Raw genomic sequence first — 27,880 nt, forward strand, 5'->3', positions numbered from 1 at the left:
GGGAAGGAAGACCTACTCTTGCACGAATTTCGTGCATTGGGCCTCTAGTTTCCTGTTATATTTTAGCTGGCCAAATTCCAAAGAGAGGGGAATCATCACAAATTTGCAAGAGCACAATACTACACACGGCTGCTTGACATATACAAAATGAATGTATTTGTAAATTACACTGCGCTGAGGAAGATACCAGTTATTGGACGATGGCCTGGCATTAGCTGATGAAGAGAGAGACTTCATAGTGCCATCGTAACCGACCACCTCCACCAGAGCCTGGCTGGGAGTCTGTTAGATTGATGGCTGGAAACACCTTGACTGACATGAGAATGTTACATTTTGCAGCTTCAAAAAGCCAAGAAAATGTTACACATCAGTAAGAAGGGTATTTAAAACAAATAAATGAGGTAATTTTAGGATGAAAAGGCGAGAAAAAGAATTCACACAGTAAGGAATTTACAGATCTTCTTATACTGGTGGCACAGATAAGGACATCATTTATAATCATTTACTCATCTTGAAATTTTATAAATTCAACTTTGTAAATGACAAGACTGCAAGTGGCTTTTAGAGATGCTGGTATGTTTGCAGGAGTTGTCTTCACGAGGGGCATTTGTGCACTCCCGCATCTCTTTCCTCTAAGGCAGCGGTTCTCAACCTATGGGTCGCGACCCCTTTGGCGGCCGAATGACCCTTTCACAGGGGTCGCCTAAGACCATCCTGCATATCAGATATTTACATTACGATTCATAACAGTAGCTACATTACAGTTAGGAAGTAGCAATGAAAATAATTTTATGGTTGGGTCACAACATGAGGAACTGTATTTAAAGGGCCAGAAGGTTGAGAACCACTGCTCTGAGGCTTTGTTAGTAATAAAAGACGGTGCTGTGGAACCATCTCTGTGACTAGTGGCAGTTTCTTTGTTCCATGCAATACTACGGCATGGCTGTGGTTCCAACATGCAGGAGCACTAGAATCTGGCCATCCCTAAATCCAGCTGCCCCCAAACACTTAATAATCATCTCCATGGCTGCTTTCTAAAGAGATTAGTGCTGTTTTAGAACAACTAATAAAAGAAGAAACTATTCCTCCAAAGGCTCTACTTGCCTTACCTGCAATAGTTAGCTTGAGGTAAACATGTTGCCCAACTGGCACCTGAAGGTGAGTGCTTGGTGGCAGCATCAAGCAGAAAAGCTTCGTATCATGAGTGGCATCTTCCTTGGAAATTAACTGGCACTTTCTGTAGTACAAACCTAAAAAGTGATTCATTTTCTCTTATTGATGAATAAGTTAAGTAAGAATAATACTAGACCCATTAAGTGAAAGCACAAACTCAGCTTTTGCTCTTTGATTGAGCTGAATTTCACTAAAAGACCTATGTTTTTAAAATTTATCAGTACTTTGAAAATTGTCTAGTGTTAATTTTTTTCCATTTTATTTCCTGAGATATCTATTTTTCAAAACCTATGAATACTTCCATAATTTGAAAATAAACTTTATAAAATAAATATTATATCCCTCATGTCTATTATAGCATGTTATAATTACATTCTAAGTAATTAAAACCTAATTTATTTCTTCTTAAATTCACACTTTTTTATAATTCTATTTTAAAGCCTTATATTAACAAGTTATATAAATAGTAGATGTGAAAAATATTTGACAAGCAACAAATTTACATTCTAAATTCTTTTCTTACAGAATGGAAAAGTTCTGAGACTCAACTACTGAAACTTTAACAATATTAGCACTACTAAATACCTTTAGAAATATTTCTTTGATAAAGACTGGAAAAATATACATTCCTGTTTCTCTATGTTTGTACTATACATATGTATATTATACACACACACACACACACACACACACACACACACTCTATGGGCCCAGTGCACGAATTTGTGCACCTTGAAAGGAACTGTGGGCTGTGAGGCTGCGGTGGGCACAGAGGTGGGTCTCGGCCCATCCTCCATGCCCCTGCCCAGCCCCTCCTGCCGCGGCCCCTGGTCCCTGTCTGCCAGCAGCTCTGCTCCCGCCACCACTGCTGCTCCCACTCCCTGATGGCGCCAGCCCCCACTAACAGCGCAGAGTGACTGGGGCTGGCGCCATGAGCAGGTACGAGCGGGGCCATCACTGACAGCGAGTGCGAGAGGCAGCTGCCAGCTCCTATCACCCCTCAGGAGCAGGGGGAGGTGGAGAAGCCCTGAGGGGCAATCTGGGCCAGCAGCCGCTGCTCACCCCTGCTGAAGGTGCCGAACGATCGGGGCTGGTGCCAGACGCCAGAAGCGGGTGTGAGCGGCAACTCTAGCGCCAGCAGCGGATGCGAGTGGGGCCAACACCAGCAGCAGGTGCAAACACCTGGTGCGACCATGGTGCACGGGAGCAAAGAATTTTCAGTAACCACCAAAGGCTCACCCTGATGACAGCCACCGGTGCCCAGCTTTGGTCTGGCACCCCTGCTCATCTGCTCCACCATCCCGCTGTGGCCGATGCCTACCATGTTCCACGTGCGCCCCCTGGTGGTCAGCGCACGCCATAGCGACCAGATGTGCGGTTGTTCGGTTGTTCAGTTATTCTGCCATTCGGTCTATTTAACTATACTAATTTCAATATCTTTCCTACAAAAGGCTGCTATCATTTCAAAAGAACATCCTAACTAAAGATTCTAAAAGTTTAAAGAAAAATTTAAGAAAGTTTTTCTATTTCAATTGGACTGAGGACAGAGAAAGCTATAGCTGACACAATATGAGGAAAAAGGAGTAGAAATCAGATGTGCTGGCTATTGCAGTCTGGACAATGCCATTATTTAAGTTTAAGTGTCAGGTTTTTGGCTTTGTAAGCATAGACAATTACACAAGAAAATGTCAAAGTAATTTCTAAATTTGACATGAGAAGACACTGCATTAAAAGTATTCAACTTACATGTATGTTTATTTTCAAACTAAAATTCCTTTAGCTAAGAAATTTCAGGAGGAGGAAGCCAGTATACTAATCAATAATTTAAGTTATCTATACTGAAAACCTAAGAACCATGTGATGGACTAAACATTTAAAGATACTGACATCAAGTTAATCATAATACTTAGATGATATAAATATTCAGCTTTGCTACAGTGAATAAAATAATCTACAGTCTGGCCGGTGTGGCTCAGTGGTTGAGTGTCAACCTATGAACCAGGAAGTCACAATTACGGGGTATGCAGGATGCAGCCAATAGATGATTCTCTCACCATTGATGTTTCTCTCTCTCTCTCTCCTTCCCCTTCCTCCCTGAAATCAATGAAAATATCATATTTATTAAAAAATATAAATTTAAGAATAATGAAATGCCCTAACATAATTCAAAATGATTCCTTTTTTTTAAAAATCTATAGCTTTTATTCTAGTTTAAGAAGGGAAAGAAAAAATAAGAATTATCTTTGTTAATTTAGTCACATATATGGAAATATCCCCTAAACTTTGAGTCATTTAACAAAGTAGAAAACCTAATTCACTGAAAAATACACGCCTGGCTCCAATTTCATACTAGAAAGCTAAAGCTACCTATGGTGGTTCATACCTCAAGGAGAAATGTATGGCTGGGATAAAGAGTTCATGGAAAGCCTTGGGAAATTATTGAGAAGAATAACTGAGCAATATTCATCCTAACTATTTCCAAATGGAGGTCAGCCTTGGTTCTCAATATCATTTATTTCTTGGACTTGGCTTTTATTAGGGCAAGAGATTTCATTTTCATAATATCTGTTTTCATTTTATTGTCTTTTACCTAATCTCTTCGGGTCTGTTAGATCATACTGTTATTCCTTGACATTCTCTCTCTCTACCTAATACCTTCTGCTCTGGTAAAATGAATCTATTTAACCATTCCCACACAAGGCTTACTCTTCCCCACCCTTCTAAAAACCTGCAAAATACCTAGTACAGTAAGTACCAGTAACAACAATTTGAAGCTCTACCTGGGAAGACTTTCATAGTTGTTGTAATTATTTTTGAAAGCTACTTTCAAAACACTGCTTGAAATCCACCTTCTTCAGTGAGTCACTCAAGGTCAAATTCATCCGCATCTATTCCCTTGAGATTACCTCAGAATATGCTCTATTTGTACTATATAATGTGCCCTTATCAGTCTGTTTCATTATAAGCGTATTCTTTTAAAAAAATTTTTAGAGAGAGGGAGACATCAATTTGTTGTTCCACTTATTTATGCATTCATTGGCTGATTCTTGTATATGCCCTGACTGGGGATCAAACCCACAAGCTTGGCATATCGAGATAATGTTTTAACCAACTGAGCCACCCAGCAGGGCAAAAAGTATTCTTCAATCTCATATTTTCCTCTACCTGGGAAAATAATTTCTGATGCCTTTGATTTGTTTCATAACACAGTACCTAAAAGAGCCTTCAACATATAGTAAGTTCTTAAAATATGGCTACCTGGTACTTTTCTAAAAATTAAAATATTATCCACAATCATCTATGATAATAAAAGCATAATATGCTAATTAGACCAGATGACCTTCTGGACGAAGCCAGGGCTTCGAAGGAAGCCCGGGTCCCGGGTGCCAGAGAAAAGCCAGTGCAGGCAGCCGGGGAAGGAAGTCCTACTCTTGCATGAATTTCGTGCATTGGGCCTCTACTATTTTTATAATTTTAAATAGTTAAAGATGGTAAACTGAATACATGCAGTTAGTTCCCTCTAACTCCCCCATATCCCAAATAAAAGCAAAGATGTTGTGCGTGTGTGTTTGGTTGTTTTTCCAGGCATAAACCTGCAAGGATAGAAGAATGAAAATTTTAAGTAGCAACAAAACTTTGCGCGCTGAGAAGCCAAAGGGATGATTGATAACTGGCGCAGCAGAGTCAATAAAGCTAAATCCTAAACTAGAGGAGTACAGAACGTTAAGAATCAACAACCCATTTGTAAAACAAGATCCCTTTAAGGCTCAGAAATTGGCAGGACCAAATACCTCTGGATTAGAGGGAAGGCAGAGCTAGAACCACTTTCCGGATAGAAAGTTCATTTAAGAAGCTTAGATGCCCTCCCACCCTCAACTTTCCTGAAGTCCTCCCCTATTTAGCATAGCCACATAACTGAACCTCTCTTATTCTGGCAAAGCATGTGAAGCTTGCTCTCCAGAGAGGGTAGAACATAGGACCTCTGAATTTGGGTTTATGTTATAGGCCAAACTGTGTCTCCTTCAATTTTCATATGCTAAAGTCATAACCCCAATTCCTCAGAATGTCACTGTATTTAGACACAGAAAAAGAAAATTACATAAGTTTACAGGCACCTAGCATTTTTTCCCCACGTGACTTCTGAATTGTTGGGTGCAAGGTAGGAGAATGTTCACTCTGGAGACTCTTGACAAAATAATGGCATCAGACTTTCCCAAAAAAATAATCAGCCATACAGTGAAAATGTTATTGTCAACAAGTCACACCTATATGCACAGTTTCATATAAGCTTTTAGAGTTCCATCCTGAAATATGAGCAGATAGTCAAGGATAAACAGACATTCAAAGAAAGCATCTAATATTAAAAACAAAACAAAACAAAAAACCCCACAAGTTCTTTTCATAAGTGTGGCTCAAATGGTTGAGCATCATCCCATGCACGGACGGGTTGCAGGTTTAATTCCTGGTCATGGTACACACCCAGGTTGCGGTTCCATCCCCCTAACCTAGTGCATATGGGAGGCAACTGGTCTCTCTCTCTCTCTCTCTCTCTCTCTCTCTCTCTCTCTCTTTCTCTCTCTCTCTCTCTTTCTCCCTCTCTCCCACTTACTCTCTTTCTTCCTCTCTCTCTCTCTTCCCCTTACTCTCTCTCAAATCAATAAAATATTAAAAAACAAAGAAACTTTGAGGACACAGAGATTTTACAGAGAACAAAAAACCATTATGGTAATTTTTAAAAACATAAGAGAAGCTAATTAGAATAGCATACTAAAACAAAGAATCAAAAATCAAAAGGTCTTAGCAATTAAAAATATGAAAATAGAAATAAATAATTCAATAAAAGAGCTGGAAGTCACAGCTAAAAAAATCTCCCACAAAGTAGAACAAAAGGACTAAACTGAAAATAAGAGAGAAAAGATAAGATGATTAAAGGACTGGTTAAGGAGGTTTAAAAAAAAGAATACTTCTAGAAAGACAAAACAGACCATGTAGAAGAAAAATCAGGGTCGTTAAGTTTCCATAACAAGGATTAGCACAAAAGGATGGATATCCTGCCCAAAGAATGAAGAGAGATCCATAGTAAGGCATATCAAGTTGTGAAACTTCTAAACATTTGGAACAAGGAGCCAATTCTACCAATTTCCCGAGAGAAAATATAGTGTGTTGACTCTGAAAATTCATTAAGTAGAACATAAATATGAACCCTTTTCTATAAATATGTTATACTAAGATAAATGCTTAAAAAATAAAGGAAGAAAGGAAGTGAATGAAGAAATGAGATGAAGAAAGAAAATGATTTACATCCTTTAGGAGTAAACTGAGAAACTGGTTTAGGTAAGCAGAAAAACAATAAACATGCCTTTTTTAATAGAAAAAAAAATGAGCATACAAGGCATAAACTTAAACTTGTTTTGGCACCTTTTATAAAAATAAACCTGAAGAAGTGAATGGTTGGGCAGCATTCTAAACACAAGTGGCTGCTCCATTAGGTATCATTACCTAATGACTTCATGTTATGTCTAAACATTAGACAGTAGAATCTGAAATTTAATCTGTTAAAAAAAAAAAAGGTATTCCATTTCAACTTCTTTTTTCCTTTTTATTGAATTTATTGGGGTGACAACGATTAACAAAATTATAAGTATTTCAGGTGCACATCATCTGTACACTGTATTGTGTGTTCACCACCCCAAGTCAAATCTCCGTCCATCACCATCTATCCCCCCATAACTTCCTACACCACTCACCCTCACAACTCCAGCAATCACCTCACTGTTGTCCATATCCAAGAATTTTTTTTTTCTTTCTCAATCCTTCCACACACCCCACCCCCATTTCAAATAGGAGATAGAAGCAAAAGCTCACCCAAAGTGGCCTTTCACACTCTGAAACAAATGTGCCAACACAACAATTTCTTAAACATAGGACTCAAAATAATAGCACAGCATACCTCTATCTTTCTTTGGCATAAGTGAATTGTGATTCTCCAGGGGATGACCAAGACATTCCCAAGAAGTATTCTCTTTTTTCTTTAGGACAATCTCTATCTTTCCCACATTTGCAACAACCCGCACTGAAAAGAATATAAATTTTATTTTAAAACCAATCTTTCTCAAACAATCCAAATGTCCCAATCTGTATGAATTATACTGATAATTAGTAAAATAAGATTTTGTGCACATATTCATCAAAATTTTTATACCTTATATGTTAGATGCTCAACCACTGAGCACCACTAGCCAGACAAGTTTAATTTATTTTAAATTTAGATGATTAACTTCTTTCAAGCTAATTCATCAAGGACCAAACTAATATGTATTGCTAATTTCCATACAAGCTCAAATATAGCCATGGCAACTACTTAACATATGTAAAAAAGGAGAGGGATGATATACACAACCAGCCATTGAATGGACCCATAAAAGCAAATATAATTACACACTTAGTAAGGAGCTGAGGGGTATTATGAGTGAATTCAGTAGACCAATAACGAAGCTAATAAACATAGGAACTGCCTCAATAGAATGAGTCCCTATAAAGTGCATGTGAATCTTTGATAATTAAAAGTCTTATACATTATCTTTATTTTTGAATGGTTAAAATAGTTTAGAATATATGGGTAAATAAACTATAGATTTTCATACATTGATTAAATTTTATAAATCAAATGTGTTGAAGACCTAAAGTATATTTCATTGTGTCTTAAGAAACAATCTGTTTTTCCTCACCATAAGCACAAAATTTCATAGCAATTTAACAACTTATGATAGTCAAATGAATTCAATTTAATAAGCACTGATCTGAAGCTTACCAAACATAAAAACATGGTTTGTGACTTTAAAGAGCTAAATTTATGTAATTTATAGCTACTATGGTACATAAAAAGGGGAGACAGACCCAGGGTAAGGTATTCTGACAGTACCTTAAAACAAGAATACACACACGCACACACACACACACACACACACACACACACACACACTCACACAAAATGGATTGTTATTCAGCCTTAAAAAAGAAGGCAATCCTGCCATGCAACAACATGGGTAAAGCTGGAGGGTGTTATGTTAAGTGAAATAAGCCAGACAGAGAAGATGAATATGACATGGTATCTCTTATAGTGGAATCTTTAAAAAAAAAATAAAGGTGAACTCATAGAAACAGGGGCTGGTGGTTAGGGAAAATTGGGAAGGGTATAAACTTTCAGTTTTAAGATGAATAATCTGAGAATCTAAAGTATAACATGGTCACAACAGTTGATAATACTGTATTGTATAACTAAAATTTACTAAGAGCGTAGAACGTGTGTTCTCGCCAAAAAATAAAAAGTAAATATGTGAGATTATGGATGTTAATTAATTCAGTTGTGCGAATCCTTTCACAATATATACCTGTATCAAATCATCTTGTTGTACATATTAAATATGATTTTATTATGTTTAAAATAAAGCTTAAAAAATCCCCAAGAAACCACTACTCTATAATGAGTCTTCTGTTGTTAAACAGCTGTGTAAAATCCACATTGTGTATTTATATGCAGCAATATTTACAATTTAATATACTTTATCAACATTAAACATTCAAAAAAGAAAAATTTATCTGGTCTAGAATATTTCTACAAGCTGAATGTCAGGAGTAGGGCAGAGATAAGGAAAGAAGGATGGAAGGAAGGAAGGGAGGGAGGAGGGAAAGAATGAAGGAAAAAATAAAAGGGAGATAATTTTTTTTTCCTAAGGAGAAGAAAAGGGAAGAGCAACGACATAGAAAGAACAAGGGGAAATAAAATAGGTGGGGGGAACCTGAAATCAGAGGGAGAATATATTTAAAAATTAATGCATTTGTTTATATAAAAATATCACATTTTTATTTCAAAACAGAAATATAAACATGAAAAATAAAACAAATGCTCATTTCCCCCTCCTTCATATGTAGGTACATATGTATGTGCATATGTGTATATGTATGCATTATATAATTGTTTTTTGGTAAAGCTTACCAGAAAAATCTTCTTGAATCGCATGGCTTAGCTCTGGAAAAGAAAATTTATATATTCGTTAAAACCCAGTAATCCCACTTGTAGGAATATATCCCAGGAAATCAGAAACACCAATCGGAAAAGATATATGCACCCCTATGTTCATAGCAGCACAATTTACAATAGCTAAGATTTGGAAACAGCCTAGGTGCCCATCAGCAGACAAATGGATTAAAAAACTGTGGTATATCTACACAATGGAATACTACACTGCTATAAAAAAGAAGGAACTCTTACCATTTGCAACAGCATGGATGGACCTGGAGAGCACTATACTAAACGAAATAAGCCAGTCAGAGAAAGATAAATACCACATGATCTCACTCATTTGTGGAATATAGTGAACATAAAATGATGAACAAAAATAGATCGAGAGACAGAGAAGCATCGAACTGACTGTCAAACCTCAAAGGGAAGGCAGGGGAGGGGGCGGGGGTAAGAGATCAACCAAAGGACTTGTATGCATGCATATAAGCATAATCAATGGACACAGACACTAGGGGTGTGAGGACATGTGCTGGGGGGTGAGAGTGGCCAAGGAGAGGTCAATGGGGGGAAAATATAATATTGTAATAGCTATGTGCAGGCCAAGGGGGGTACTTTGAAATATTAGGGTGACCACTTTGTAAAGTATATGACTGTCTAACCACTATATTGTACACCTGAAACTAATACAGAATAATATTGAATATGAAAAAAATAGAATAAAACCCAACTTTAATTCACACAGTTCATGAACATCAAAGAAGATCATTTAAATGGTTCCTTTATGCACTATTTCAAATCTCTCAAGATAAGTAAAACATATTCTGAGAGACCAAAAGAAAGAAACTGTATACAACCAAAATGTAGAGTCAAATAATTTAAACATACTACATACATTTCTTCATTTTTGCTTAATTCTCTCCCTATTAATTAAAGAGCAATTAAACTGCTCACAGGTGGTAACCCACACTACTCCAAGTGTGGGTCCCACACTGACAACTCTACAAACCAAGAAGAGAGCAGGGGAGGAAGCGAGGCATGCACGCATGCTCCGGGTGTGCAGGTGCACATGTGAACATAGGCCAGACCGGTTTAGGTCGGCTTCTCCTTTCTCATTGTCCTCTAAAGTTGAAAAAAGTTTACTGAGCATCTCTGTGTGCCATGCACTTTCTAGGTGTTATGGGCACAGCAGTTGGTGAAAGAGAAAAATCCCTGGAACTTACATTCCAGAAGGAGAGATGCAAGAAATACTTTTTTACAAACATTTGCTCTAAATTTCACTGTGATAATATGGTTACCTAAAACTTAAAATTTTACATTATTTTGGTCTTCTGATCCAATATTACCAACCAAGAGTGTCATATTTTTTAATGTGGAATTTTTGTTTGTTTTTTAATAAATGTGCAGAGATATGTTAGCTACATGCAGTTGTGAACACTATTAGCCATAATATTTGAAACATAATAGATACTGGCACTGAGGTTTCATTTAAAGAAAAATTGTGACAGTGCTAATGAATAACGTATACTTTTCTAGACATCTAAGTGTTTTCTAGACATCTCCCAAAAGAGGCAATTTACATTAGACCTTAGGCTAACAAAAAGTAGGATAGGACATATTTCTAGGAGAAAGGTTTGATTTTGATTAATGAATGAAAGGAAATAAGAAAGAAAAAGACATTTATCAACTCTGACCAAATTCAGGACTCTAGGCACTTCACTAATAAAACAAAGCATCAAGCAGAATCCTGAGTCAGCTGAGATCTAGAGAATTTCAGTCTGTGTTTTACAAAAGTAAATGAAAGGTTCTATACATAAGAATTCATACTTAAACCAATTACCAAGATTATTTTCTACTTGCTGTTGTTTTTGTTTATTTCATTTCTACCTTCTAATTAGAATATCATCTTCATAAAAGGAGAAAAGAGTGAAATCCTAGAGTTAAGTTCATTATGGGCCAAAAATGGATTCAGAATCTGGTATCTTTTATTCCAAATTTCAGTCCTGATTTTCTTTCTTTTGATAGATCTGTAATCTCTCAAAACAGACAGAAGTGAATTGTACAGTGGGTCTTTGACCATGGAGGGATATAATACAACCTTGCAGTCCATGCTGCTTCAGTGCAGCCTGACTTCCTTGTGACCCAGCTGGTAAGAAACAGGTCAATGAAACCAGCACCCAGTGACGGGTGCCTCCTAGAAGCATGTGACAGACAGGCTTTCAGAGATTAGTTTGTAGGTGTCACGAAGAGTCTGACAAAGCTGGGCCAACAAATATTTCATGTTATTATTTATTTTGATTGCATCTAATAATTTAAACTTGAGAAAGGTGAGGTTATACTGCCATTTGCTGGCAATTTCATTAATAGAAAGAAATATCAGAAAAAAGTGATAAAAATGATAAACCAAAATGATAGCATATCAAATATTAAACCAAAATAATATCAGATAGCCTTGGTTTGGTGGCTGGAGGCAACCGATTGATGTTTCTCTTTCCCATCAATGTCTCTCTTTTTTTCCCCTCTCTCTCTCTCCCCCTTTCCTCTCTAAAAAAAAAGATCAATAAAAATAACATACCCTTGGGTGAGGATTAAAAAATAATAGAAGATAAATATTTAGTACCTAGACTTCAGACCAAGTTATTGCCATATGTAAAGGACATTGGAGTTGTTTCCACTAATAAAGAATAAAGTACTTACCAATATGTATAAGATATGAATAATCCTTGATGATAGTTTCTGCTCTAAAGGAATCATACTGATGATCAACTCTTACTGAGTCTAAATTGACATCCTTAAATAGAAAGCAAAAAGAGAAAGATTAAAAGGTATTTCTTCCCAAACTTCTACAATTATACTTTAAAAATATACATTTTTATTATTTCAGAGAAAAAGGGAGAGGGAGAGAGAGATAGAAACATCAATGAGAATCATTGATCAGTTGCCTCCTGCACGCCCCCTACTAGGGATGGAGCCTGAAACCTGAGCGTGTGTCCTGACCAGGAATCTAACTGGGGACCTCTTACCCTTCCCTTTTTTCTCCTTGGGAAAAAACCACTGAGAAACACCAGCCAGGCCAAAAGAATTTTTAAAAGATGTAATATCTACACTTGATCTTAGCCAAAAATAGAAACAGAGGCATAAATACATAGAACAGACTGACAGTTGCCAGAGGGCAGGGAAAATGGGGGACTAGATGAAAGAAGATGAAGGGATTAAACAAAAAACATATACATAACACACAGGCACAGATAACAGTGTGGTGACAGCCAGAGGGAGAAACAAGTGTGGGGCCTAGGCAAAGAGCTGGTGGATACAGAGGCCAAGAGAGTATGCTGGGGGCAGTGGGTGCACCATGCAGTGTGATGATGGCTTTTTAATGAATTGTGTGTGCACTTGAAATCTGTATGGTTTTGTGAACCAACGTCACTCCAATTAATTCAATAAAAAACTTAAAAATGCAATCCCTGACTATTTAGGCAGGGCTACCGACCTCTTTTCCCTTAGACCAGTGGTTCTCAACCTTCTGGCCCTTTAAATACAGTTCCTCATGTTGTGACCCAACCATAAAATTATTTTCGTTGCTACTTCATAGCAATGTTGCTACTGTTATGAATCGTAAGGTAAATATCTGATATGCAAGATGGTCTTAGGTAACTCCTTTGAAAGGGTCGTTCGACTGCCAAAGGGGTCGTGACCCATAGGTTGAGAACCGCTGCCTTAGACTGTCAAATAAAATTAAAAAAAAAAATGACAGCAGCCAACACAATAGCTGTCGAGTGTGAACAAATCAAAATTATACCCACATTTTGTTAGATTGGCAAAAAATAGCATATTTTTTCATATGCTGCAGAATTTTAGTAGTTTATGTGTGCAATGAAATAAAAAGGTTGAGAATTGTTGATTTATACCTTACACTGAACACATAATAACACATAGTCATCCATCCTCCGTGCCTCACTGATATTACTAAAGGCAGCAAACCCCAGCTTCCTTAGGCGCTGCCCTCTTGGTTTTGGAATGTGCAATGAGACAATAACGAGGGGGAGTGGAAGGCGGGACAAGCTGTGCCTGTGGCACTCCTGGCTCTGTCAGGCAGAGGCTGGTGGCTCTTATGGTCAAGTCCTGCTACAAGAGTCAGAGGAACTCACTGGCTCAGGTGTGGTTTTGCTACTACAGAAGTAGCATGGATTCTCAGAAACTCCTAGCTGCTAGAACTTGTCTTTAAATCCACATGGTTTCTCAAGTGTGGGAACCTTGTCAGTTGCTGGAGGATGTGTTTGGAAATGTTGTAAGTTGCCTGTTTATCTGATTTCCCAACTGGACTATAAGCCCAATAAAAGCCAAGTCTCTATGTATCTGGCATATTATTAGATCCCTGACATCTAAGGGAGCACTGCAAATAAAGTAGGTGTTCAAGAGATGGTGAATGAATTATGTCCTGAATTTTAATTTCAAGAGGGCATCTGAACCCTATTAGTGGTTTACCTATTCTAAGCCACAGCAGTAGTCTCTCCTGTCTCTCAAATCCCAATTTATGGTCAGGAAATTAGTTCTCATGGTGAAGTTAAATGGGATTCTTGATTTGCCATCCATGCTTTCAAAAAAAAAAATCATAGAAAAGCACATATAATACTTGTTAGTCTAGTTTTTTCTAAGAGGCTAAAGTGTGGTTGTTAAGAGCATACACAATGGAGCTAGCCTGCCTGGGTTCAAAATGCTAGACCTACAACTTGAGAATTGTTGATTTATACCTCACACTGAACACATAATAACACACAGTCATCCTCCAGCAACTGACAAGGTTCCCACACTTGAGAAACCATGTGGACTTAAAGTCACTATGTGACTTTAGGTAAATAATTTAATCTCTCTTTGTTTCCTTATCTGTAAAGCAGGAATGACAGAATCTCTCTTTGTTTCCTTATCTGTAAAGCAGGAATTTACCTCATTGAGGTAAATGGTGAGGGGTAAATAAGTTAATACAAGAAAAGTGCTTAGAAAAGTACCTGGCACATAGTTAACACTTATTTTTTTCCGATTTTAAAGATATGTTTACCTTCTGCTTAGTATATATGACAATGGTGACTAAAGAGTCTGTTTGGAACCAGTCATAGCTGTAAAATATCAAGAAAAATATGAATTATTATATCAATAATCATGTGCATTAACATAATTAAAATAACTAAAAATCTACAGTGAGAAATATATTTTCTAGGTAAACTTTTTTCCTAAATAATCAGTGGTCTTACCATTACATAATTGGTAATTTTTTCCAAATTTAAAATACGTATACTTCCATGTTCCAACTTGGATTAAAAAAACACAAACAGGTATTTTTGACAAGATACTTTTTATAAAAGTTATACATCTCCTTACTAAAATTTTCTTTCATCAGAACAAACAAAATACAATACGTTTTCTTAAGGAACATAACAAAATCTACATGCTTATAATTACTTTTACTCCTCCTTGTCACAAATATTATTACTCAAGAAATTAATTCATCAAGGTGGTTTATTGAGTAAACAAAGGTAAAACTAAGTCTTCTGTTTTGTAATAGCTATTAATCAAACTGCTACTGTTTTGAACTTATTACCTACATATAGGCACCTATAAGTAAATCCTAGAGGAGGTATCCTTAGACCTTAACATATATAAAACAATTTAGAAGATTGCATATGAAATAATTTAACAAATATAGGAGGATGCTGCTGATATAGTATAGACTAACAATAGGGAAAAAAGGCAGAAAGAGAAAAAACTACAAAGAACATAAATAACTCTGAGGACATGTGAAATATCCATAGTCCATATATATGTACGGACTATGGACATTTCCTATCCTATATAATAAAAGGCTAATGTGCAAATCGACCGAATGGCTGAATGACCATTGCTGTGATGTGCACTGACCACCAGGGGGCAGACACCCAACAGAGGAGCTGCCCTCTGGTGGTCAGTGTGCTCGCACAGGGGGAGCACCACTTAGCCAGAAGCCGGGCTCATGGCTGGTGAGTGCAGAAGTGATGGCAGGAGCCTCTCCCACCTCTGCAGCAGCGTTAAGGACCCCTCAGGGAATGTCCCACTGTGAGAGGTGCAGGCTGGGCTGAGGGACCCCTCCCCCCATTGTACAAATGTTGTGCACTGGGCCTCTAGTATTAAAAATTGTATAAAAAATTAGATATACAAAGAACAGAATAGTTTAATAAATTATGGTATGGTCATATAAAAGAATGCAGACAAAAATGCTTTTATAGAATATTAATAACATAGGAAATTGGGCATAGAATATATCATAATACCAATATTTTCAAAATAGAATAATATTGAAGTAGGTATTATATGAATCAAACCGGGTGGAATAAACCAAATATTAAGACCATATATCTAAGGTTGGTGGTATTAACAATTGATTTTTATCATTTTCTTTTGTATTCCTCTGCATTTTCCACCAAAAATGTATATTTTATAATAAGTATTTTGATAGTTTTATTAAAGTATTGGTATTTAAAATGAATCAAACTTCAGTTATATTAAACACTCAAATTTACAGAATAGTTCATTCTCCAATAATGTCTGATAAAGAAAGTTCTTGTGTCAGAGAAGCATGACTAATATAGTAAGCAATAAATCAAACCCATCGCTGTTTTATATTTTAATGTGTATATTTTGGTCTAAAACTGATTTAGCTTTGAAAGAGTAAAACAAGAAGGCATACCTTGGAGAAACCGGGCCTTCTTTGGCAAGTGCATTTGGCACTTGGCTCTTGGGAAGCATGCCTTCACAAGGAAAACAAACAAAATAGCCACAGTTCATCGAGGCAGTACTTTTCTTTATTTTAACCTTTTCAGTAAACTTCTTATTGAAACATTATAAAAGGACACAAATCACAGATGTACTACTCAATAAATGTTCATAAAGTAAAACATACCCTGTACCCAGTATCCTGTTTGTAACCCCTCCTGATCACCACCCTTCCAACGGTAATCATTATTCTTAGAACATCATGATTAGATTATACATGTATTTGACCTTTCTAAAAATGGAATCGTATGACATGTTCTTTTGATCTGACTTTTTTTTTTTGTCCAGCATTATAGACGTTACAGTTCTTATGTCAAATAGGCATGATTGATAGCAATAAATCACACCTGGAGCTTTCTGAGATTTTATCCATGCTGTTGAATGCCTCAGTAGTTTGTTCGTTTTTATTAATAAGTAGTATTACACTGTACAAATGTACCAAAATTTATTCATTCTCTCGTTGACAGACATTTGGGCAGGTTTCACTATTACGCAAAGTGCTGTTATAAATATTATTGTACATGTATATTCTTAAAAAACATATATCCACATTTCTGGTAGGTATATAGGGTGTGCATATGCTTAGCTTTGCTAGATACTATTACACAGTTTTCTAAAATGGTTGTACCAATTTACACTTTTCACCAGAAATGTTTGAGGGTTCCAGTTGTTCTACAACCTCACTGACATGCGGTATTGTTTTTTTTCCATTTCAGTCCTTCTTTTGGGCATACATCAACAAAACATTCTAAATGTCCATTAAAGCTGTGGTTTTCAAAGTTGTATTGGAAAACTCTGAGACGTGGAAGAATTCTGTAGATACTGTAAACATGAAATATTTTCCTCTCACAACAGGAATGCACTGCTGTATCTATAAAATTTTCTTTGGGAAAAAGAGTACTACTGCTAAAAGACTTAAAAATCACTACATTGATTATATTACTTTTCAAACTATGTCGGAAAGGAAAGTAATGTTTAGTTTCTGGTGAGTCTTGAAATTCTCAAATTAGAAGTCACAGTATTTATATAAAGTTAGAATTGGGAGGTGCCTTTAAGACAAACTAGTTTAGAGGTTTTCAAGATGCTTTTTAGTCGGAAAATCTTCTGTTGAAACACAAGCTTAAGTGCAAGCACAGGTGTCAAACAGCCATATTTTTAGGATGAGGCTTACTGAGAACCCTGAATTCAGGCCTTACTCACTTAGTGTCCGTCTCATCCCATGGAATTCTGCAGAATACACTTAATTTTCAGATAAACAAAGGAAGTCTCTGAGATGTGACAGAAGGCCAAAGATATGAAGCAATTAGCAGTGAGCCTAAAGAAGAATGCTGTACCACAAAACTACAGGTATAATAAAAGAGATAAGACTACAATAAATCAAAATATATTTTTTCTAAAATGATAAAAACAAAAAAAACAAAATTAAGTTCTTGAGAAGCCCTAAAAGATATTTTATTAAGATTATATATATCTATATATATATCTATATATATATAGATATAGATATAGATATAGATATAGATATATATAGATATATATCTATATATATAGGAGGCCTCTTATATAAATAAACACATCACAATCTAAGAATTTCTGTAAGAAAAAACTATAAACAGAATTAATAAAAACATTCTAAAAACTATATAGTACCATATACATATAAATTATTAGGAGAGAATAATGCCATAGGCCAAATAATACACACCTTACACATTATATCCTTGGATAAGTTGAAGGAATCTGAGATTAATGTGGGTTGGAGTAAAATAATTAGGTAAAGCAAGTTGGACTGAATGGATATTATCCCTTTCCAAAATTCTGATTGATGGACTGATATCAAATAGAAGGGATCAAGTCTCTGGTGGAATACTATAGTAGTTTATTCTATTCAGTATTTTAAACAACTGTATGAATAAAGACTTAGAAGGCAGGTAGATCACATCTACAAATACATACAGTTACCACCAAGACTTAAATGAGCTGAACATGAGAGGCAGCTAATACAGCAAAAGAAGGTTTACAGTTGTGAGTAGGTGAAACAAAGTTTATTCTTGTATTATTACTATAATCATAACCTGCATGTATTTTTCCTTATAAGTGTAAATCTACTTTTGCTTACCCCTGCATGTATATGTGTGTGTATAACAATCTCAGAGATCTAAGGTCTTAAGAGGTAACTGTGCTAGCCAGACCACTGGTATGTTATAGTCCATTTTTAGGGAAACCTTTAACTGAGGTAGTAGTTAAATGCAATGCATCCAAAGCAGGGCAATAAGAAAGTAAAGGTTCTGGAAGCCATATGTGGTGGGAAATGAAATGCCCAGTCCATCAGTAATTAGTCTTTAAGTGAAGGTTGTTTGTGTAATATTACAGAAGAGCCAATCATCAGATGAAATTTAAGATCAATGCCTCATTTATGCAGTGTTATACTATTGGATAAGCAACTTCGATTGTTACATTGCAAACTGCATAAATTAGTCTACAGTACAGACTATTTTCTCTACTTAGAAGCCTGGTGCACGGATTCGTGCGCCGGTGGGGTCCCTCAGCCTGGCTTGCAGGCATCAGGCCAAAACTGGCTCTCCGACATCCCCGAAGGGGTCCCAGACTGTGAGAGGGTGGCTCTTGGGTGTCGCACCCAGGAATCAGGCTCCTTCCTCTCTGGTTCCAGGTACCTCACCCGAGAACCGCAGCTGCCAAGTCACCACAGGTTGGCAGCTCCTGCATTGAGCACCTGCCCCCTGGTGGTCAGTGTGCGTCTAAGCTACCAGTCGGACGGTCGGACGGTCACTTAGGCTTTTTTTATATACAGATAACTCATCTGGCAATTTAGCTTATTAGCTAACTTTCTAAAACTTCCTTTTGCAGAGAGAAAAAACCCTATTACTACACATACATTAATATAGTTCAGTTATAATTCCAAGTCATACTGAATGGCTGAAGAAGGCACTGCTGCTGAGCCCAGCTAGAGAAGAGTGGGTTAACAGGCTATGAGCATCTGTATGCAAACACTGGAGGTGACCTCACATGGCTGAGGGAGGTGACTTGTTCAGTCTTGCTTCCTAATGACTACAAGTCTTCAAGCTGAGGGCAGATGAACACGTTCAGGGATGTCATAGAGAGGACTACTATTAGAGTAATGGCTGGAATATGGGATCTATAGAGTTCTGTCAATCCTTTAAGTTTGGGGAAGTAAAGACATCATTAGCCTAAAAATATATCTGAATACCCCAGGTAATTCTGTAAAGCAATATTATGTATTATCAAGTGAGTATGATTCATTTTTCACTATAAATGTATGACTTACCATTTAAGACTTTCTTTTCCTCATGATAGTCTGTACAGTGATTTAGAAAAAAAGTCAGATAAGAATATTATAATGCCAAAGAGAATATCAGTTAATATTATTGACTTAAAGATATCAGCCCTTCTTTCTTGAAGAGCTTTTTTCTAAGGTCTGAGAGAGAAATAAGGGCTCATGTTTCAAACAAGTTTCATCTCTGAAGATTGGCAGGCCATCTCTCCAGGCATTTCACTGGGCTTTTTATCTACTTATTTGAATATTTTTTCTAATATCCCGATTAACTTTTTAAGAAAACATATAAAAACCCACGTTTTTTCCAGGTTATCATATTTTAAATTAGTCAAAATTAACAAGAATTTATTAGATTATATTCTAGAAATGAAACATACATATTAACAACCCAAAGGATGATATTTTATTATGTTTCTCTTTTATCTAGGTCAGTACTTAAAATCGCCACTGTTACTCCAAATTTAAATGGCCATAATGCTGAAAATATGTTGACTTTCATATGTATATAAAATGCAATTATTAGTGTTACAACCCAGCAAAAAAATTTAACAGGTATTGTTTTTCAGGATGGCAGCCAACGCACCAATCTATGTAGCTTGATCACAAGAGTTATACCATATGGTCAAAATAAAACCCACAGCAAGTTGCCAGGGTTTAAAAAAAAAAATAACTGAATGACAAGCTAACACAAAATATCAAGCAGTAAATTGAAAGACATCACTTGTTAGTGTGATAATACCTTGTTTTACAGAAAAAGAAACTTAAATCAAAGCTTTCACATTTTTTAAGTTCTGATTTTCAATGAACCAGAGAATCCCATAATAACCTCCATTTCACACACCTGTCATAAAATAATCATGTTTCTAAGGGGGCCAGATGACCAGCCTTTTTATTTATTTTCACCATTTTCCAAAATAATTTCATAGCTGAAAGGAATCTTAACAACATATAGCAAATTATCATGTGATCCTGTTTATGACTGAAAATCAGAGGTCCAGAACTTGAATGAAATCCACAGCTCTTAAGCAGCAAAGCCAAGATTAGACTCCATCTTTTCTGAAACGTAGCACCACACTTACCATAACATTGCTAGAGTTAATACTCACTGAAAACACGAAAGACCTAAAAGCCATTTAGACTATACCTCAAAATGAGTTTTTATAAAATGCCAGATAAAAATCTAGTCATTATAATTTTCAAGGGACCGCTGATGTCCCTGCTTAGTCACTCTCATTCAATCAGTTTTATCTGTCTTTGCTACTGCGGTTGTGATTCTTTGTTTTATCTTAGAACAAACAGCAGTATCACAAGTAAATCTATTTTCAGTGTACCACACAGCTGGCAGTTTGATGAATTTCATTTATCATGTAAAACAATTTGTTTTCATCTAAGAGGCTCACAGATTTTGAGAAATTGTCCAAGTAATTAGTTTCTACTAAAAAATATGTATTCACTTCTTGCTTGACCTGAATTGACTTGAATCTGTCAGAATTTTCTGGATCCTGATAAATTAGTAATTTTTCCCTGGTTCTTTTTTTAATACAAAAAATATCAGTAGGAAAAGAACTTCTAACCAAATGATCTAAATTATCTTTAAAAACTCTATGAGTCTACTTTTGCAGCTCTTTTCAAAAACTGAGTCATAGAAATAAAAAGACAATTTTTTGGCTATTAAGCGTACTTACATCTGAATCATTTTAGTCACATGAGACACTTTGCTCTCTGACTAGAAATCTGTTATTCTGTCTTGATAACTAATTCTACCATGTGGATGGCTCCATGGCCAAGAGCATTTATCTTTTCTCATAATGTCCTATAAACTGCATTACTCTGCTTGGAACCTCTGCTTTGTGAAGAGGTCCGGGTCATTAGGAAGGCTAGCACTGTGACCTATCAGCATCCTGCTCTTCTCTGGTAAAAGGGCTAAGTAAGCACTTTTAATTGTGACCCCAATCTAGTTCACCTCTGCTAAGTGGAGCCACAGGCAGATCCCCGGGGTAAAAAAGAAACAAAACCCTGCTTTGCCAGTGCGTTCATTCTGTTAACATATACCTGTTGGTCATCATCTTAACAGGGATGCTGACAGAATAAGAAACTATTTGGATAAAAAGTTAGGACAATGTAAATATATAGATAGTTTACCTATACATGAATGAAGATAATTTGGAAGGGTTCACAATAAAAGTAGTAATATGGTTACCTTTGTGTGTCATGGAAGGAAAGAAGGGTAGAGGGGAGACAAGTATAATAAGAGCACCTCTCATTCTTGAATTGTGTGAATGCACTACTGACTCAAAAATTAAGTAAACCTAACTAAAAACAAAATGTCATTATATTCTTTTTAATTCAATGTGATTAAATGCTGTAAAAGAGGTATGTAGAAGGTAGTATGGGAGCCTACAGAGGGTGGGCATCTGTACTTACAAGAATTAGAAAGATTCCACTAAGGAAGTAATATTTAGCTACATTTTAAAACTATACAGACATTTTTCAGAAAGGCCTTGAAAAAACATTTTAGGAAGACATATACTGAGCATTTATATCAGAATGTTTTCCATTTATCATGAAGCTACATATCTCATCTTCCCTTCTGACTCTAAAAAAATGGATATCATGAAACCATCAGATATAAGTTTAGTCTTGTTATCAGAGATCTTAGTCACAAAGTCCAAAACATACCATCGTGTTCCCTTCACTGCTTATCCTTGCCAGAAGACTCTTTGGCTCTCTTCAATGTGTTTAACAACCATTTTTTCTCTAGACATTCTTCCATTATCTCTAAATGGAACTCCTCATAACACAACTTAGGCCCAATTCTTGATTTTGTTTCAAAAGTTATAAACTCATTTCCCATATCTTATAAAATTTCATAATTTTTATATTTCCTAACTCTCTTTACCTTTTACTTTCCTCTATTCATTTTTGTAATCATCTGTAAATGTTATACATCTCTGAAACTTCAAGGCCAGAATTACTCCTTATCCTAGAAGCAGTTTACCAGTAGAATTACAATAGAAATTGAATAGTTCAAATACATACTCTGAAAAATCCCAGGATTAAACTAATATAAGAGACTCTTTAGTAGCAAAAGCAAATTAAGGTAATCTGAGATAACAAATTTGCTCATTCAATAAAGGCCATTTCATCATGACACCCTGCCCCTTTTCCTCCACTAGTAACTGTCTAGCTTCCCCCAACATAAGCTTCTGAGCTTGTGTTTTGCCCACCCACTTGAGCCCTGAACTGTCCCCATTTTACCAATGAGGAAACTGATGCTCTTAGGAAAAAGAACACTGACTTTAGAAGCTGAACTTCCAGCCCATCCAATGCTGTCTTGTTTACATATCAACTTCACAGACATGTGCCATTAATACTATAATTTTTTAAGGATAAAAAACTAATTCATATATGAGGGTTTCTTTACTTCAACACTATAAAAACTGGGGGCTGGATAATTCTTTATTGTGGGGATCTATCCTGTGCGTTATAGGGTACTTAGCAGCATCCCCAACCTTTCCTCTAAACACTAGAATGCCAGGAGCATTTAGCTTAGTTGTGGCAACCAAAATGTCTCCAGACATAATATCTCCCAGGAACAAAATCAACCCCAGTTAAAAACCACTGGCATATGCAAAAGAAAACTGACTATGTAAAAATGGATATTAAATAACTACAGCCTTTGGAAATGTACATATACAAACAAGCCTCAGCATCCTCTCTTTTAAACTGAGGGTGTCAGAGCAGCTCTAAGCCCCTCTTCCACATCTTAACTATTCTCTGGATCCATGGTTCTAAGCGACTTATAGTCATTAACTGCTTGAGAGTGGGGTGAAAACTAAAACATAAAGTATTAGAAATCATGATAAAGCAATGAGAAATTAAAGAAGAAACATTCCAGAGACCATACTATGCCACTGGAAAATATGAGATTTTAGAAATGTGACTTATGGTGAATTTTTTAAAAGTACATTTATGATCTAGAATGGCACTTTCCAAAAGAAATACAATGCAAGCCACAGTATAATTTCTAATTGTCTAACAGCAACATGAGCAACGTAAAAATAAATGGGTTAAATTAATTTTAATAATATATCTTTACTTAATATACTATATCTAGAATATTATCATTTCAACATGTAATCAATATAAAAACTATGAGATATTTTACACTTTTTTTCATACTTAAAGTCTCAAAATGCAGTGTATACTTCATACTTTCAGCACATCTCAATATGGACAAGCATATTTTGAGTGCTAGATAGCCACATGGGGCTAGTTAGTGGCTACCATGACAGAAATGGACTAGAATAAGGGCAAAGAGTAAGAACATTTTCATCTTTGCCAGAGAATGTAAAGAAATTATCAGCAACTACAGCTTACCTTTTCAAAGTTTCATTTTTTATTCTTTATTGATATCTTTCTAAAGCATAAACCATAATATTTTTTAAAACAATGAAATATAAAAATCACACTGTTAGCTTAATAAGGATCCACTAGTATTATCCTATATAATAAAAGGGTAATATGCAAATTGACCAAATGGCAGAACGACTGGTCGCTATGATGTGCACTGACCACCAGGGGGCAGATGCTCAATGCAGGAGCTGCCCCCTGATGGTCAGCGCACTCCCACAGGGGGAGCGCTGCTCAGCCACAAGCCGTGCTGACAGCTGGCGAGCTCAGTGGCCCACCTTCGTGGCAGCACTAAGGATGTCTGACTGCGAAGCGGGCCTAAGCTGGCAGCTGGACATCCCCCAAGGACTCCCAGGCTGTGCAGGCCGGGCTGAGGGACCACCCCCTCACCCCTGAGTGCACGAATGTTGTGCACTGGGCCTCTAGTGCTTTATATTCTGACTCTGCTGGCTTTTCTGTTTCCTTCCTAGATACCCAGGTATTTCACCACTGCCACACTAGAAACCACCAGATAAAATGAAAACTACACTGCCTAACTGTGCAGGTGCCCACAAAATGCCAATTCTGGATGCCCCTGCACTGATGTCTGGCAGGTGACCCCACCTAAATGATGGTGTCAGGGGTCTGGTATTGAGAGAAGTCCATATATAAAATTCCTCTTCAGTACATCCACCGTCTCCCCACCCCCACCCCACCTCCACAAATCCTCATCTCAGCAAGTCTCTTTCCACCTACTGTTCCCACTTTATCTCTTTCCACTCTCTGTTCCCACTTCATGTTTTCATTCTCTATTTCTACATAATCTATTTTCATCCTCTAGTCTCACTTCATCTCTGTTTTCATCCTTTGTTCTTATTGCATCCAGGAGTTCTGATTATACAGTGAACACATGCCCTGGGTTGTCAGAGTCAATTTACCACATTATCCCAGCATAATTACTAACAGAATCAAACTTGCCCCAGTTTGGACAGTTACACAGTTAACCCATCTAATAATAGTCTCTGTCCATAAGTGTCAGGCCAGTAGAGATCAATGATGAATAATCCCTGACTACAGAGGAAAGGTTAGTCATTGTTTTATTCTAAAGAAGAACTAAAGTAAAACCTTTATAGCAGCCGTGAAAATAAGAACAATATAGTGATTTATTTAAATTTGTTGAAATCCAAGTTAAAAAAAGTACATGTGTGTCACACATCAATGCCAGCTCAGCACTGGCACCACTTACCTTTGGGAACAGCAGGTTTCACTGCCATCCTGCCGACCAGGCATTCTTTCAGCATGGATTCATAATTGACCCAACGATGAACCTGGTATGGGATAGAATGACAGAAAAGCAACATGACTAACTCCATGAGATGCTCTGATTTTATTCTGAACAAAACTAAAACATTTTTTACACTGTTCTGAAAAATGAAGAAGCAGATTATTTGCCAATAAGGGAGTGATGGAAAGGTAGCATACATAGGGTAACAATGTTCTCAAAGTATTGTCTATAGACCCCTGGAGGTTCCTGATGCCTTTTCAGATATCCATGAGGTCTCGATTAGTTTCAAAATATATAAAAAATTGCCTTTTTCATTGTGTTAACATTGGCACTAATGTCAAAACTGCAATGGTGAATAAAGCTGCTTTCATCTTAGCATAAATTAAGGTAGTGATTTCAATCATTATATTCTTCACCAGACCCGTGGTTTCACTTAACATCTTTCAGGAAGTAGAAAATATTATTAAATTTCTTAAATCTCAACCCTTGAGTACAAATCTCTTCTATATTCCGTGTGACAAAATGGAAGTCCTCAAAAGCACTTCTACTGCAAGGTAAGATGGTAGCCCTGCGGAAAATCCCTTAGGCCAGCGGTTCTCAACCTGTGGGTTGCAAGCAATGAAAAATACATCCTGCATATCAGATATTTACATTACGATTCATAACAGTAGCAAAATTACAGTTATGAAGTAGCAACGAAAATAATTTTATGGTTGGGGGCCACCACAACATGAGGAACTGTATTAAAGGGTCTCAGCATTAGGAAGGTTGAGAACAACTGCCTTAGGCAATTGTTTGATTTGCAAGCTGAAGTGAGTTTTCTTCTTGAAAGGCTGTTCCTGGCTTAGGAGAAAAAGAATGAGCTATAAACAAGCTGTTATTCAGGCGAGCATCTGATAGACATTTTCTTGAAAAGGAACACAGTAAGACTGTCACTTAAAGGAAAATGAATTAGGGTATTTGTTGCCAGACTTATAGTGAGAATTTAATTTAAACAACTTTTCTGAAGGGTACCTTCCCAATATACATACAATAAAAGCCTTAAAATATGCATCTCTTTCATTAATTTTAAATTTACTTGAGAAAATATTTGCATTTGTCTAATACACAAAGATATAAGTGCCAGGATACTCATTACAGCACTATTTATATCATCAAAATATTGGAAACATCCTAAATGTCCAATTGTAAAAGACCAGTATAGGAAAAGTATAATATTATTTGACAAAATACTATATAATCACCAAAATAATCAGGTCAAATACTTCTGATGTCAGAATCTTTATGTATGTTCCTGAGAAAATAAGTATACACTAAAATAGAAAATATGTAAAGAAAATATATGTAATTATAAATAGACATTTATTAACATAAATTAAAATTTCATTTACCAACTATTTTTGGAGCATCCAATAATATGTAAAGCACTATCTCTGCTTTCCTCTCATCATCACTGCCTCCCATAAGTCAGTCGTAATCATTATTAAAATTGATCAAAACTGAGTAAACAACTGCCAACAGAGGCAATAAGCACTTAAGAGCAGATGGCTAGTTCAGCCAGTGTGATTCAGCAGTTGAGCATCGACCCATGCACCAAGCGGTCGCCAGTCCTGGTCAGGACACATGCCCAGGTTGTAAGCTTGATCCCCAGTGGGGGGCGTGCAGGAGACAGTTGATCTATGTTTCTCTCTCATTGATATTTTTATCTCTCTCCCTCTCCTTCCCTCTCTCTCTAAAATTATTTTTATAAAAGAGGAGATACCTAGACACAGATTTGAAATCATCTTTAAAAGTTTAGTAAAATAATTCAAAGGCAACCTAAATGAACTGTTGTTACTTATATCTGAAATTTATGCAACTATTTTCTTTTTTTCCTACAACTACCACACTGCTAAATCGCTGAGTACTTTTCCATTGTAATACTATGATTACTTTCAGTATCTTACCTGATCAAAAAGGTCTGTTCCATCTGAGCCTGCTGCTTTCATTAATTCATCTTCTCCACCAGGATGATACTCCATATATGGGCTAACATTGTAAACAAACCCTGTGTCAAAGCAAGGAGAAATAATATCCTAAATGAACTTCTTAAAACTTGTACAAATTACAAACATAAGTTCCAGTAAATCTTTCAAAATACATCCTATTTATTATGCTCAAGATTTCGCCGTACTTAGCAGCTAGTAAGTTAGCCTGAAAGTTTCATGGGTCCTATAAGAAAACATCAGACTACTAGGTCATAGACATAGGACAGTTTAATACTCACATCACTACCTGCAGCTAGAAGAGCAGCATGTACACAGTCCCCTAAACCCCAATTCCCAATTCCCCGCTTCTATGTGAAGAGGGCCAGATAACACCTGTATACTCAATGTGTTGCAGAACAGGAAAGAAACTCTGAGCTTAGGAAACTTGAATCTTTGTAATGAATGGGCAGTAAGTGTGCCTGCCCTTTGTTCTGGAGGGAGTCAATACCATACTTAGCAGTAAGCAAACATGTTAGAGAAAGACACTAGCTCTACTATTATTCAAGGTTGTTAGCCATGCAAACACCCCTGAAAAGACTGTCCAGAGCAAAGACAGTCATGCCTCTGCTTTCAAGATCTCTCTTCCCTCTCCTCTCCCTTCTCTCTCCCCTTCTCCCCCTCTCTCTTTTTCTCTCTCTCCCTCCCTCATATTTCCACTATATCATCTTCTATTGCCCTGGTTGAAGAATCTGATGAAAAAAAGAATTGAACTCTCATTCATGTGTCTGATCATCTCAGGAAAGGCAGAGCAATGTGCCCGGGCCACTTAGGCATGCTCTATGAAAGCAAGTATAATTCTTTTCTGCAGCTGCCCAAGGAACGAAGATTCTTTTCTTGTTTAGAACTTAATAATCCTTTTATCT

At 36.5% G+C, this 27,880-nt stretch overlaps 1 protein-coding gene across 7 annotated transcripts in view; it reads right to left on the bottom strand.

The window, feature by feature from the left end:
* Positions 1-27,880, bottom strand: part of LOC118660017 (cytochrome b5 reductase 4) — a 68,497-nt gene that overhangs the window by 18,521 nt on the left and 22,096 nt on the right. For 2 of the 7 annotated variants that reach the window (XM_036316893.1, XM_036316900.1), the window contains exons 3-12: positions 26,937-27,037; positions 24,952-25,033; positions 19,305-19,334; positions 15,912-15,972; positions 14,250-14,307; positions 11,891-11,984; positions 9,446-9,478; positions 9,170-9,202; positions 7,124-7,246; positions 1,110-1,250 (exon numbers count right to left, since the gene is read on the bottom strand). In XM_036316893.1, coding sequence (XP_036172786.1) covers positions 1,110-1,250; positions 7,124-7,246; positions 9,170-9,202; positions 9,446-9,478; positions 11,891-11,984; positions 14,250-14,307; positions 15,912-15,972; positions 19,305-19,334; positions 24,952-25,033; positions 26,937-27,037 — 756 coding nt within the window. The remainder of the gene's footprint in view (positions 1-1,109; positions 1,251-7,123; positions 7,247-9,169; positions 9,203-9,445; positions 9,479-11,890; positions 11,985-14,249; positions 14,308-15,911; positions 15,973-19,304; positions 19,335-24,951; positions 25,034-26,936; positions 27,038-27,880) is intronic. The other 5 variants (XM_036316898.1, XM_036316894.1, XM_036316895.1 and 2 more) reach the window with 5 other exon arrangements.

The sequence above is a fragment of the Myotis myotis genome, unplaced genomic scaffold (assembly GCF_014108235.1).
Source record: "Myotis myotis isolate mMyoMyo1 unplaced genomic scaffold, mMyoMyo1.p scaffold_m19_p_7, whole genome shotgun sequence".
Taxonomy (NCBI): Eukaryota; Metazoa; Chordata; class Mammalia; order Chiroptera; family Vespertilionidae; genus Myotis; species Myotis myotis.